This window comes from Sus scrofa, chromosome 8 (genome assembly GCF_000003025.6).
Source record: "Sus scrofa isolate TJ Tabasco breed Duroc chromosome 8, Sscrofa11.1, whole genome shotgun sequence".
NCBI classification, from domain to species: domain Eukaryota; kingdom Metazoa; phylum Chordata; class Mammalia; order Artiodactyla; family Suidae; genus Sus; species Sus scrofa.
Window position 1 is genome coordinate 30,556,757 of NC_010450.4, and position 15,516 is coordinate 30,572,272.

The 15,516-nt window shown below is 40.0% G+C and overlaps 1 protein-coding gene across 4 annotated transcripts in view; it reads right to left on the bottom strand.

The window, feature by feature from the left end:
* Positions 1-15,516, bottom strand: part of RFC1 (replication factor C subunit 1) — an 83,564-nt gene that overhangs the window by 4,388 nt on the left and 63,660 nt on the right. For 3 of the 4 annotated variants that reach the window (XM_021101113.1, XM_013978598.2, XM_005666588.3), the window contains 11 exons: positions 14,147-14,259; positions 12,282-12,396; positions 10,655-10,746; positions 10,254-10,391; positions 9,754-9,849; positions 9,531-9,629; positions 7,804-7,958; positions 7,561-7,678; positions 5,059-5,204; positions 2,693-2,906; positions 885-1,076 (listed from right to left, as the gene is read on the bottom strand). In XM_021101113.1, the coding sequence (XP_020956772.1) occupies positions 885-1,076; positions 2,693-2,906; positions 5,059-5,204; positions 7,561-7,678; positions 7,804-7,958; positions 9,531-9,629; positions 9,754-9,849; positions 10,254-10,391; positions 10,655-10,746; positions 12,282-12,396; positions 14,147-14,259 (1,478 nt within the window). The remainder of the gene's footprint in view (positions 1-884; positions 1,077-2,692; positions 2,907-5,058; positions 5,205-7,560; positions 7,679-7,803; positions 7,959-9,530; positions 9,630-9,753; positions 9,850-10,253; positions 10,392-10,654; positions 10,747-12,281; positions 12,397-14,146; positions 14,260-15,516) is intronic. The other variant, XM_005666589.3, reaches the window with a different exon arrangement.

Here is a 15,516-nt window from a genome sequence, read left to right on the forward strand (position 1 = left end):
CTACCCTGATGCTTACTAGCACAAGTGGCTAGCTGCAGCCTTTAACTACTGAACATCTATTAAGACGCCAGAACTAGGATATGTTCCCCAGTATGCATTTTCTTTGACTCAGAACATAAAAAACATAAGTATATTTAAGAAAGACAAAATAAGCAAGAGATAATTTACAGATACAGTAAAGTCCTCATGAAGAATTTCCTTTGCTTTCAGTTTCAGATTAGAGATCCCAACATGCTCACTCTGAGCAGGGGAGAGAGGTAGACGTCTTAGGTCTACACAGGACTAGAGAGCGCCTCACTGAAGAAGGGCACTGTTCCCACCCCTGCACAGAAACGAGAACACAAACAGGATCGAGAATGATACACAGACACACACTAAGCACAGAAGAGGCTACAAACTAGATTCCTTTGCCTCAGCCAATAGCAAATAGTGGGCCAATATTATACATGATTTTAATCTTTCCTAGCAAAAGATGAGGCTGTTTTGCTCTGAGAAACTTCTATAGGCAATTCAATGTATACAGGAGAAAACAACAGAAGGGAAAAAAGGTTTCGCTAAAATAAAAATGCTTAATTATGCGGTGAAAGTATATCTGTGCGTAAAGCACACACCAATGGCAAATAAATAAAAATTGTCCTTTTACTAACAGCACATGACCATCAATATGATGGCTATTTTCTTGTTACTAGGCTCTTCCACTGTTATAGAAGCTGTTTATACAAATGAACTGTGATGAACAAAAAACTTAAAAGCATTTTCAGCTTCCTCTGCTACTTGCTAAACAGGCCCTGAATGATTTCAAAATGTTAGTCATACACATGAAAAGATAAGCTATTCTGAGGGAGTATCATAGCTTCTCCTATTTGTACATTAAAATATACTACCTTGATCATAGCATCACTTTCTAAAGTGTCCTGGTCTTTCTCATCAGATTGAGAGTCATCTTCATTTAACTCTTCGTTGTATTCAGAATCCAGCACTGGACCTGTGCTGTGTCTGTGTGTCTTTACTGCCTGCAGTGAATACGGAGTAAGGTGGGCTTCCTTATTGTAAGCTCTTGTGAAGGCTGCTTTCACCTACACGAAAGGAACAGAGGAAGATTATTAAAACTCTTAAGTGCCAAACAATCCTTTAAGTTCTACAGGCCCAGAGGCTTTGAGAGATCCTGGGAGCCCCTTGAAATTGTTGTAAAATATATATGTGTACATTTAAGTGTATGCATGTGCATTTTTCTATAGAGAGGTTCCATATTTTTCATGACATTCTTTAATAGAGTCCATGACTCAAAAAATAAGAAATCAGTATTTGGGGAACATAAGGCAGATTTTTAAGTGTTACTTTAAAAGTTCCCAATGGGAGTTCCCGTCGTGGCGCAGTGGTTAACGAATCCGACTAGGAACCATGAGGTTGCGGGTTCGGTCCCTGCCCTTGCTCAGTGGGTTAACGATCCGGCGTTGCCGTGAGCTGTGGTGTAGGTTGCAGACGCGGCTCGGATCCCACGTTGCTGTGGCTCTGGCGTAGGCCGGTGGCTACAGCTCCGATTCAACCCCTAGCCTGGGAACCTCCATATGCCGCGGGAGCGGCCCAAGAAATAGCAACAACAACAACAACAACAAAAGACAAAAAGACAAAAAAAAAAAAAAAAAAAAAGTTCCCAATGTGGCACAGTGGGTTAAGAATCCAACTGCAGTGGCTCAGGTTGCTACAGAGGCGAGGATTCGATCCCTGGCCCAAGACGTAGGTCACAGCTGTGACTCAGATTCAATCCCTGACCTGGAAACTTCCATATGCCACAGGTGTGGCCAAAATAATTAAAATAAAAAGTTACTTAAGTCATAATTTTTATCGATTCAGTGCTCTCTTATCACTAAAAAGTCATAAGGAAAGTTAGTGAACCAATAAATCAAAAAAGGCTTATAAAAAAAGGTACAAGTTAAAATTGGCCTTTAATTACCATAAAATATGCAAATTACCTTTACCATAAAAATAGATTATTTCAAAATACTAAGTGATGTGAAAAGCCTTAACTTCAAGCTTTCTAAACCTAACTGTAGAATGAGTCCACAAATTCTAACAATGGATTTCTCTTGTGAGAATCTGCCCATAGCCATTAGGTCAGGTCAAAATTCTAGAGTCAGCAAGCCACAGAGAATATGTTTTCTAGAACAGCACTGAATAAGGCACAAGGGTGAGGTACTTGAGAGGACAAAATCGTGTTATGTCACTTTAGTTTTTTTCATGCTCATTATATAAAGGAGGGGGTACATTACTATATAATAGACTGTCCAAATGTAATAAATACACTGAATCCAGATTAGGCAGACTGAGACAAAGTCTAAAAATGCTCTGCCAATAAACACATCTTTCTTTTCATAATATGTTCTTTCTTTCACTCCCAGGCTCACCTGCCCATCCTTATAAGGAATCCACTGACATTTGCTCCTCAGATTTCACATCTTGCTTTTCCACTCAGCATAAAGCAGAGATAAAACTATAAATTATAAAGTCAAACCTTCAAGTCTACTCTGAATACTGTACTCAAATGGTATCTTTGGAAAGCACACACCATAAGCAAAAGGCATTTAAGGAAAAGAAGTTTAACTGTTTAAAAGCATTTAAAACATCTCTGAAGTACTCCTAGTGCACAGTAATTAATTACAAAGTGATGGAGAATCAGTGGGGTATAACTTACCTTGGGATCCAGCTTGGAGAAAGGACTAGGTCTGCCTCCCCAGCTGCTAATTTCCATAATATTCTCAAAGTCTTCTTTCATCAAATAATATGTGTCCATAAGAGCAACAGCATCTTGTACTCCTTCCACCCCTTGTGAGGTCAAGGGCTGTACAAGTGCATCCCTTATATGTGACAGATAATCCATGTTTACAGTCCTTTTGCTGGAGTAAGTTCTTAAACCAAAACAAAAGAGATACACCTGTGGTCAATGGCAAACTACCACCAACTCATAGTTTGCCAGAGTTTAGCCCTTTTTTTTTTTTTAATTTATTTTTGTTGTTGTTGTTGCTATTTCTTGGGCCGCTCCCGTGGCATATGGAGGTTCCCAGGCTAGGGGTCAAATTGGAGCTGTAGCCACTGGCCTACGCCAGAGCCACAGCAACGCGGGATCCGAGCCGCGTCTGCAACCTACACCACAGCTCACGGCAACGCCGGATCGTTAACCCACTGAGCAAGGGCAGGGACCGAACCCGCAACCTCATGGTTCCTAGTCGGATTCGTTAACCACTGTGCCACGACGGGAACTCCCGTTTAGCCCATTTTTAATCATGCTCAGTGGAATGCCTACTATTTAATAGCTGGTGGAGGGAAAGCTTAGCAATCCCCTACCAGGGTAATGGATACACTCCTGAGGATCTACACAAATACAGTGGAAGCATCAAAGAGGGACACCCCTGGGGACACATGAGCAGGGAACAGAAAAATGGCTGAGAGACAGGCCGTCAGCTTGTGCAATCAGAACAGCAGTGGGGGAAAGAGCTCCTTCCAGCTTCCAGAAGCCACCTCCATCTCTTGGCTCATGGTTCCTTTTTCCATCTTCAAAGCTGGCAGTAGAAGTGTAACATCTTCAAATCTCTCTCTGATTGACTCTGCTGCCTATACCTCATTTTCTTAATCCTTATAATTACACTGGATCCATCCAGATAATCCAAGATAATATTCCCAGCTTGAGATGGGAATAAATTTGTGTTGTTTTAAGCCATTAAGTTGTGGTCATTTGTTATAGCTGCTCAATGCTGAAACTAATACAGGGACCAGCTGTATAGCACAGAGAACTCTACCTGATATTCTGTGATAATCTATATGGGGAAAGAATCTGAAAGAGAATGGGTGTATGTACATGTATAACTAAATCACTGTGTTGTCAGCAGAAATCATCACAACTTTATAAATCAACTACACTTCATTAAGCTTTAAAAGAAAAACAAAAAAAATTCTGGTGGAAGAAAAAAGACCCATACCATAGGCTATGAAGAGGGAACATAGTAGGAAGTAGAATTCTACAGGAACAGAAGAAAGGGACTATCTCAGTTCAGTTGTGTTTTCTTCATCTTTTTTTTTTTTTTTTTTTGTCTTTTGTCTTTTGTCCTTTTAGGGCCACACTCACGGCATATGGAGGTTCCTAGGCTAGGGGTCTAATTGGAGCTGTAGCTGCTGGCCTACACCACAGCCACAGCCACAGCCATGTCAGATCCGAGCCGCGTCTGCAACCTACACCACAGCTCACAGCAACACTGGATCCTTAACCCACTGAACGAGGCCAGGGATCGAACCCGCAACCTCATGGTGCCTAGGTGGATTCGTTTCTGCTGCACCATGACAGGAACGCCTCAGTTCAGTTTTAACCAAAAGTTAAGGGTAGATTTATGTTAATATTCTCTCCAGGGACCAGAAAGGGAAATAGGATTGCTCAAGCAATTCTTCATGGTTAAAAATGAATCCCTAAAATTCACTTAGTATCTGTGTGCATGCACATTCCTAAGTCTCTAAACTTTAAAAAAAATCTTACCAAATAACAAGAATTTTTGAACTTCCTTAAACTTCTCCTAAGGCACTGGTTTTCAATTATCTGGAGATTTCATCTTCTGTTATATGCTAAACTGTATCCCCTAACCCAAATGACTGGGTCAGGTTACTATTAGGATAGGAGGTAAAAACCAGTTCGTTTATTTAAATAGTGCCCTTTTTCCTATTAAGTTATTTGGGGGCCAAGACATTATGTATGTCTACCAGTAATAGGCACAGTCACAATAACACCACATCAGATGTATGTGGTTGTAAAAATTTATCTTAAAGTTATGGCACATCTACCATCTGGCTTCATTCTCCAAAGTATCCTTTTAAGTAATAAAACAAGTGTTATACTAATTACAGACAATAAAACTCAGAACCACAGAATGTACAGAATTTATCCATAATCATTTATCTAGTTAGCAATAAAATCAAAACGAAAGCACAAATCTTTGTGACTCACACCATCCTTGTTAGCTAAACAATAAATATACTGCTTTGATAAAATGCCAGACATGAAGTGATACCACTTACCTGAGACTCATATGCAATGCTAGGTCCTGAACAATACGATCGTGTTTGCCCGCAGATGAGTGCTTCCCCAACCAGCTTGGGAAGGAGGGAAACTGGGTCATGTACCCCCTCATTAACTCTCCGGGAAGAACACTGGCATAAATGGCCTGAAAAAATTAATTCAGTCCACAATTTAAACTCAGCAAAAAGCTGCCTCTTAAGCAGCTCTTAACTTCCAAGCAGCCTCTGGAAAATGAAACATTACCCAAGTACCTAACTGCAGTGTAGTCAGGCCCTTCCCTCTCTCTCTGATCTGTTGGTTATGGGAAATTCAACCTCTGAAAACAACAAATTGCAGTAAATGCCTTGGTCCAAAACAGTCATGTATGGCCCTCAGAGATGGTCTTGCTTCCCCAGCCTCCTCACCCGCCTGAGCTCAACAAACACCGGTTACTTCATGATGCCAGTGCCACAAAAAATACTTTACGAGGAATATGATTGATTGTCTTTAATATAAAGCTATTGATAGAACAGGTGGCTCAAACACTGAAAATCTAATAATTAAAGAATCAGGTATAAACTGGCACTTAAGAAAAGTCCTTTTTTTTTTTTGCTTTTTAGGGCCATATTCATGCCATATGGAAGTTCCCAGCCTAGGGGTCGAATCAGAGCTACAGCTGCTGGCCTACGCCACAGCCTCAGCAATGTGGATCTGAGCCACGTCTGTGATCTACACCACAGCTCATGGCAACACCGGATACCTGACCCACTGAGCGAGGCTGGGGATCGAACCGGCATCCTCATGGATACTAGTTGGATTTGTTTCCACTGCACCACAACGGAAACTCCAAGCAAAGTTCTTCTTGAAAATATCCTTGGGTATCTTCTATATCCAGGGGTTTTGCTTTTTTTAAATCTGGAATTATACATAAATTTTGTTTCTTGCTTTACTCTAATGATATTTTCACATAAGTATTTTTTATATTATAATCATACTCCTACTGCTAAAAAATGGAAATTTTCTTCCATCTCTTGCTATCAGAATTAATGATTTAGGAAGAGTTCCTACTGTGGTACAGTGGGTTAAGAATCCAACTGCATGGAGTTCCCGTCGTAGTGCAGTGGTTAACGAATCCGACTAGGAACCATGAGGTTGCAGGTTCGGACCCTGCCCTTGCTCAGTGGGTTAACGATCCGGCATTGCCGTGAGCTGTGGTGTAGGTTGCAGACGCGGCTCGGATCCCGAGTTGCTGTGGCTCTGGTGTAGGCCGGTGGCTACAGCTCTGAGATTGGACCCCTAGCCTGGGAACCTCCATATGCCATGGGAGCGGCCCAAGAAATGGCAAAAAGACCAAAAAAAAAAAAAAAAAAAAAAAGAATCCAACTGCAGTACCTCAGGTCACTGCAGAGGCTCAGGTTCAATCCCTAACCTAGCACCACGGTGAGTTAAAGGATCTGGCATTGCTGCAGCTATGGTGTAAGTCACAGTTGTGGCTCAGATTCAAACCCTGGCCTAGAAACTTCCATATGCTGCGGGTATGTGCACTTTAAAAAATAAAAGAAGAATTAATGCTTTAGAGAGTATTTTCACACATTAAGCTTATCCTGTGTTTAACATTATTCCTTTAGGACAAATTCTAATGGGTATAATTACTGGGTATGAAATAAAAATGAACACTTTTAATACATAAAAGATTCTTTAAAAGAAAAGCAAAACTTCCAGAAGTCCCTCACTTGTTAATCAGGTCAATAATACTCTATCAATATGCAAAACTCAAGAACAAATAACACTCCTAATTTCAAAACTCTTTATTGTTTAAAAGGTATCAACCTAAATAAAAGGTCTGATATAAAGCTGCCTCTTTAGCACAGAAGAAGACAGAAAATCAGAATTTATGTATCAGAAAAGCAGCTCCTGACCTGATTTCCTCAAGGATGAGCTACTTGGTAACAATTTGGGAAAGCCAGGAATGACAAAAAAAGAAATGGATACTTAAGGCAAAACAGGGCAAATGAAACTTTTGACTCACCATCTTAGTTATGACTAAAATCTAACATTCCCATTTCCTTATGTCCATTTACATAAAAACATTCAAAAATAAAGAATGTTAAGAAATGGGGAGTTCCCATTGTGGGTCAGCAGGTTAAGAACCCAGCACAGTGTTGGTGAGGATGCGGGTTCAATCCCTGGACTTGCTCAGCGGGATAATGATGTGGAGGTGCTGCAAGCCGTAGCATAGGTCTCAGATGCAGCTCAGATCTGGGGTTGTCTGTGACTGTAGCAGCTCTGATTCAACCCCTAGCCTGGGAATTTCCATATGCTACAGGTGCAATTGTAAAAAAAGATAAACAAAAACAAAACAAAACAAACAAAAAAGTCAACAGTGACCACAAGGTATTTTAATCTCTAACAGAATTTTTGCCTATAAGGTTTATCTGATACTTCAAATAATTACAGGAGCTAAAACCTATCTTGTTGTAACTAAAGCAGGGTCTGTGCTCTAAGGAGAGCCCTGTGCTTACCTGTGTGGGCAGAAGGCTCCAGTTTTGCTTATTGCGGATCTGACGGTCCACTAGGTCACCATCACAAATGCTGTCTGCTGCTCTGCTTAAAAGCATCAGGTGCTTTTTCATGTCACCTCTGCAGGAATAAACCAGTCTGGATTACACTACTGTCCACACTCCACACCCCTCCCTCCCAGGTATCTGGCCTTTGCAAGGTTGGGAGGGTACTAATTCTACCCCTCACTAGCTCTGAACACTCACCCTGCAGCTACAGGCTTCACGTGAATGTAGTTCTCCTGGACAAAGAGCGGTGCTATTGAATAATCATGGAAAAAGAGATCCGACTTGTCCATAAGTGACATATGAGCAGTCTCCTCTCCAGTTACAAACACCTTTCGGGCAACATCAAATGGGCCCTAAAAAGAGAGAGGGACATACTAGTAAAATGGCCAGTATCCAAACACTGACACCACCAAATGACAGCTAAGCTGTGGAGCAACCGAAACTCTCTGTCGTTGCTGGTAAGAATGCAAGATGGTATAGTCACTTTGGAAGACAAATTGATAGTTTCTTACAAAACTAAATATAATTTTACTGTACCATCTCATGACTGTGCTCCTTGGTATTTATCCAAATGAACTGAAAACATATACACACAAAAAACCTGCACCTGAATGTTTATAGCAGCTTTACTGAAAACTGCCAAAATTTGGAAGCAATCAGATGCCCTTCAATAGGTGAATGAATGGATAAACTGTGGTACATCCAGACATGGGACCATTACTCAGCACTACAAAGAAATGAGTTATAAAGCCATGAAAAGATATGGAGAAACTTTAAGTGTATATTATTATGTGAAAAAAGCCAATCAGAAGAAGCAACATACAGGATTCTAAATATGTGACATTCTTAAAAAGGTGAAACTATGGAGACAGTTAAAAAAAAAAAAAAAAAAAAAAAAACAGTGGTTTCCAGGGGCTGGCGGAAGAACAGGCAAAGCAAAGAGGATTTCTAGGGCAGTGAAAGTGTTCTATATGATACTACAACAGTGAAACATGCCATTACACATGTATATTTCAACACCTAGAGAATGTACGACCAAGAGCAAACCCTAATGTTCAACTATGGACTCTGGGTTATGGTGATGATGTGTCAGTGTGGGTTCATCAGTTGTGACAGATGTACCACTCTGATGGAGGATGTTGGTAGTGGGGAATACTATTCTACTGGCGATAGGAGATATACAGGAAATATCAACTTTGCTATGAACCTAAAACAACTCTAAAAACGTTTACTGATTTTTTAAAAAGAGGGAGGGGGGGGAACACTGTTTAATCATTGCTCTAATGGCAATGAGGAATTCTGACTGGTGACTAGGTGAAACAGAACACAGAAATAATATGGACCTTTACTCTAGCTTCAGGGAGTCATTAAACTATAAACCATTTGAAACAAGATTATTCTGAACAGCTACAAAGCACTCAAAACATGAAATCTATACATAAGGGATTCTAGAAAGGCCATTATATAACTACGAAGGCATGAGCATGATTTAAACTGTCCCTTTCTCAAAATTTACAATTACATTGACAGTCCTTAAGAAAAAAGTCACTTGAATCAAAAATACTTTTAGCAGCTGTCAAAAATCTCTTGCTGAAGTTCCCATCGTGACTCAGTGGTTAACGAATCCGACTAGGAACCATGAGGTTGTGGGTTCCCTGGCCTTGCTCAGTGGGTTGAGGATCTGGCGTTGCTGTGGCTCTGGCATAGGCTGGTGGCTACAGCTCTGATTAGACCCCTAGCCTGGGAACCTCCATATACCGTGGGTGCAGCCCTAGAAAAGACAAAAACACCCCCCACACACAAAAAAAACCTCTTGCTATAAATATCCATAGGTGTCTCAAGGAACTATGATAACTATTTTTATTAATACTGACAGGAGGAGAAGTGCTTTGGTTAAGGAACTAAGAAACGGAAATTTACTTTACCAGTTTGATATCCTTTTTGGCTCTGTGAGAATCAGCCTTAGCCTGGTCATAGGTTAGTGCCTTACTTCGTGCACACCACATACTCAGATTATGTAAAACCTAAAAGAATCACAAGTAAGACACTGTCAAAGATAGGGAAATACTGCCACTCTTTGTCCCAAAAACATTTAAGACATCAATTCAATAAAATGATCAACTGTTACATAATATATATTTAATTTACCTGTCTAATATCTTGATTGGCTCCCAAAATTATTTCATTCATAGCTGGAGGGGGGATTTTTAAACCCTCTTTAAATGCAATAGACATCATAGCACCCTGAAATTGACAAAGGGAAATGAATCCTCGATGATTTTTTTAAAGTTCATATGGTCAGATTTTTTAAAATATTTATCAAGTACTTTTATTTATTTATTTTTATGGCCACACCTGTGGCATATGAAAGTTCCTGGGCTAGGGGTTGAAGTGGAGCAGCAGCTGCCGGCCGACACCACAGCTATAGCAACACCGGATCCCAGCCACATGTGCAACCTACGCCGCAGCATGAGGCAACACTGGGTCCTTAACCCACCGAAGTCAGGGATCAAACCCACATTTCACAGAGACTATGTTGGGTTTTAACCTGCTAAGCCACAATGGGAACTCCTATCAAGTACTTTGAAAAACTATCCTAAAAATATATAGGGTAAGAATGATGGAGGAAAAAAATCCAATCATCATACCTTAATCTGTTCAACCCGAGGTCTTTGAAAACGAAGATCGAAACAATAATGAACCAAGGAGCGAATCTTGGGGTGATTTCTATCATTGCACATACAAATAATGGGAATTTTTGTATGTTTTATCAAACCAATTAATTCCTGAAAGGCAAATTTGCAACACAAAAATAATTATCTAAAAAAAAAAATCAACGAAGTATACAATGTATGTATTTTAGGTTTTAAAAGGCAACATGCCTCAATTGCTGTAAATACCACACAGCATGATAGTTTAAAAAAAAAAACAAAACCTAAAATCAATAGTAAAACTGCACACTGTAAATCAACTATAATGGAAAAAAAAAAAAATCTAAAAACAAACAAGCAACAACAGTAAAACTGCAAAAATACAGTGCTTTCCTTACCTGAATTCCTCCCCTGTCCTCATTGCCTGCCATGCCATCTACTTCATCCATGATGAGAGCATGTTTCGTGCTTACTGAATGGGCTGCTCCACCTGAACCATGTTGAAAAGCAATAGGATGGGACAAAAACAAAATAACAATTCTTCAAACACTGCTGCTTTAAAAAAAAAAATCTGTAACATATGTAACATTTTAAACTGATAGATAATGTAGATCCATGGTTCAAAATTCAAAAGGCACAAGAGGAGTTCCTGTTGTGGCTTGGCAGTAATGAATCCGACGAGTATCCATGAGGATGCCAGGTTTAATCCCTGGCCCTGCTCAGAGGGTTAAGGATCTGGCGTTGCTGTGGCTGTGGTGTAGGCCAGCAGCTACAGCTCAGATTTGACCCCTAGCCTGGGAACTTCCATGTGCCATGGGTGCAGCCCTAAAAAGACAAAAAAAAGGCACATGAGTAAGCAGTGACATGAAATCCTCTCCCACCTCTGCCCCCTTGGGCACCCAGTTTCACTCTCTGGAGGTAAAGAATGTGAGGAGTCTCATGTACGCATATTCCTTAAGAGATATTCTACTCATATTAAAAACGTGTGTACTTGAAAGTATACACCTTGGTTTTGTCATTTAATATATTTCGGTGACCTGTTTCTTATCTGCAGATATAGATCATCTCCTTTTTAAGGCTTTTCAAATATTCCATTTTATACACCTATCATAATTAATCACTTTCCATTGATAAAATATGAAGATGTTTCCAATTTTATTATGAATCATAATTAATGAATCTACTTATCTATGTTATTTTGTATACAAGTATAACAGTTACTAAATTCCAAGGAACTAGAATTTCTGGGTTAAAGGCTATGTGTAATTTAACTTTGAGAAACACTGTCAGATGGCACTCCAGAGTTGTACCAACTGACACTCCCACTAATCATGTATAAAAGTGACATCTGCTGGGAAAATTTTTAACAATTTTCTACCACTGAAAGTACCAAGAATTCAGGTGACTGTGCAATATACCACAGATTCTGAACATGCAGTATAGTCTGTAATATGGGCATCTTATTTTCCCCATAAACTCTGCTACATCAGATTAACAGCTACAACCCGAAACCCAGTGGCACTTTAACACTGTCTTTTCTCCTCCTCTACTACCTCTGCCTGAAATAACCCCTTCCATCCACAAACTAGTCTAATTCTTCAAGGCCCTTTGAACAAAGTCACCATTTTACTGGTAGCTTTCCCCAATGTTCCAAATAGAATCATTCCTTCATCTAAAAGCATCTATCACCTCACTCATCACACTGTTAGTTGTTTACTTTCCCTTGTCAGAGGATTTACCTGTGAATCCTCTAAAACCAATGCAAAAATTCATAAATATGTCCATGTATACATTTTATCACATATTCAGAAACCACTAAGACCAGAAAAAAGGGGGGAAGGATGAAGGTGAATTACTGTCCTGTAAGAGTTACATCATAGGTGCTTCTTACTGTCTCATTAGCCCCAGGATTTAGCAGGGTGCCTGGCACACAGTAAGGTTCAATACTAGTTAATGGACACAGAACTGAACCTGTTTTTCTTACATAACCCTCCTCCCCCCAAAACAGTTCAAAAACCCACATACTTGAATAAAAGCCTTTGATGCTGGTATTATTCAGCGACTCAGCAATAATCTCCTTCAAACTGTTCTTACTCCGAGTGTCACTTGCATTCAGTTCCACATAGCTATATCCCAATTCCTAATCAAGATATTGGAAACCATTACTATCACAATGCAAATTATTAACTCTCCCCTGAAAGAAGGCAACTGAGGAAGAGGATAGAAAAATCACCTAAGTAACCACAGGTAGAAAGCAGAATACTAATGACAGTAAGATTAACTCTTACAGGCCTCACATTAAGAGACATTTAAAATATAATATACATACATACCACACACATATAAAAACACACATTTGATCTTAAAACATCAGTTGATAAATAACTAATCTGAAAGAGTATATATGAACAAGCAATTTTACTAAGTTTGCTTCTTAAAGTCTTCAAAAGAATTAAATATAAGGGCCATCCCAAAACTTCAATATCAGACACAGAATGAATCTATGTTAAAATACCAAAAAGTAATTAGAGACTCCTTAAGATAAACTATAAATAAAGTTTAATCATTCTTTGTCAAGCTATCCATTTACAATCTTCCTCTCAAACTGTGAAAAATCAAGTAATTTGGACTCATTTCCCAAAATTCACCATTATATTGATATTAAGGCATTATGAAAGACTCTGATTCAATCCCTCAAAAAGTAATGATAAAATCAAGGGGGAAAAGAGTTATCTTTACAACTGTAAAGATTAGGGGAAAAAAATTGCTCCTGTTGTTTTTTTAATGTTTACAAAGAGTGGAAAATATATAATTAATTATTATACCAGCTAAAAATGTACGCTCTGGTCCACACAACAAAGAGGGTGAGACAGAGAGTTGGGAAATCCAGCAATAACATTAAAGCAAATTTAATTTTTTCTTTTTTTTGTCTTTTCCAGGGCCGCACTCTCGACATATGGAGGTTTCCAGGCTAGGGGTCAAATCGGAGCTGTAGCCGCCGGCCTACACCACAGTCCACAGCAATGCCAGATCCTCAACCCACTGAGCAAGGCCAGGGATGGAACCCGCAACCTCATGGTTCCTAGTCGGATTCGTTAACCACTGAGCAACAACAGGAACTCCTAAAGCAAATTTAAAATCCCCCATTTTATCATTTTGATACCATTTCATATACCATTCCTACCATTCTGATACATGAGGCCCTGGGGTGCCAAGTGCCTTGTCTTCTCACCATCTAGCTATGGCAGCCATGAAGACAACAAGAGCAAAAGGAGGGTTCCGTAGGGGTGAAAAGTTGGACTACCTGGGTTCATACTGTGTCCCCACCCTCCGCTATAGGCCTGTTTCATTTGTCACATAAGGATGGCAATAGGACACACAGTCAGCACACAGAATTCTTCCTACAAGGGTATATAAGATATCTATATCTGTAAGCATCTGTAAGACATTACACACACAGGGGCTTATTAGTGCATTGCCTGGCACACAAGTAAATATCACCTATCATTATTATTACCAATATTTTTTAAAGGATGAAAGTGACAAATGTGCCCAGAACCAAAGCAAATTTCAGAGGTTTGATTTTAGAAAAGTCATGATAGGAGTTCCCGTCGTGGCTCAGCAGAAACAAATCTGACTAGCATCCATGAGGACACAGGTTCAATCCCTGGCCACATTCAGTGGGTTAAGGATCTGGCGTTGCCATGAGCTGTGGTGTAAGTAGCAGATGTGGCTTGGATCCTGCGTTGCTGTGGCTCTGGCATAGGCCAGCAGCTACAGCTCCAATTTGACCTCTAGCCTGGGAATGTCCATATGTCGCAGGTGCAGCCCTAAAAAGCAAAAAAAAAAAAAAAATTTTTTTAAAAGAAAAGCAATGATAGAACACCTACCTGACAAACCAGAGAAGCTGTGGTGGTTTTGCCAACACCTGGAGGGCCTGAGAGCAATGCAGCTTTAAAACTGGAGCCATCATCTTTGCCAGCAAATTTACCAAATTTTGCTGCTAGGAAAAAAGAAGTTTCAGAATGTTAACCTATACTACCCAACAGAAACACAGAATAGCAAGAATAACTGTGCATAAAGTTAGCATCAAGAGCTGTCCTCCAATTTACTTCAAAATTTGAAGAGTATTTTCTACAAGGTATGAACAACAGTTTCCAGAGCATTTAGTGAAATTCTTCTCCCGATCTCACTTCCACTCAAAATAAAAAACTAAAATTAATTTTAAAACTTTGACTTGAAACAATATTTTATGAGTTTCTTTCCTACAAAGCTCAGGCTCTGATCCTGACTCCATGGCTCAGCAGCTTCAGAAGTGACTTAACTCTGCCCCCTCCCCGACCCCCCGGCCCCGGATCTGTTTCCTCCTTTGTACAACAAGGGTAACAAAAGTAATGTGCCTGGTAGGGATGCTGTGGGGATGACCATGCTGGGCAGAGCCTGACATGCCTCAGTAAATATTAACGAACATAGTCACCTACATGATCACAAAAAGAATGGACTGAAAATGTTGTATGTGCAACTATCCATCTTGCCCTGCTCAACTCTAGAGCATCCTTCCTCCCCTCATCACACAGGGCCCTGGCATATAATGGGTGCTCAATACACACACAATGACTGTGAGAGAGATGGTTAGACCCACTGTTGGCATGGAAAAAGGGGCTATAGTTCACCCAAACCCTTATTCAGAGTCTTCTCCAGCCACACAAAGCACTTACACTGCTTTTATTTGGTTATAGAAGAACAAAAGGAGGCAGCCTAAGTTTAACCCTGTATCATTAGAATTATGTAATCTAACCATTTTAAGTAAAATAAACTGGCACTGTCAGCCAATGTCTAATGACCACCTAGACATTAATAACCCACTCATCACTTTGGGAACTCACTACAATGCTCACTAAATTTTTCCTTCATACTTTTCACATAATATCCCCAAGGGCTGTGGCTGAAGCTCAAGAAAACACTACTTACATTTGTGATTGGAAACTTCAGTTCCAATAATAAACACTTTGGACATTAAGTACGTATCGTGACCGTTCATCTTCCATGATAAACTCATGTGAGCAAGCAAAGAACTAGAGAGACCCAGGCCTGTCAGGGCTACCAAAAGCAAACATGCTACTGGGATTCTCAGGCTGCCTACCTGTAAGCGTGCCTCGGCCTTTTATTTGCACCATCCCCTGACCCCCGAGTCTCCTTGGCTCTCACTCTTACATGTCTCAGACCTTGGTACCTGTATTCTCTCCCACCCAACAGCCCC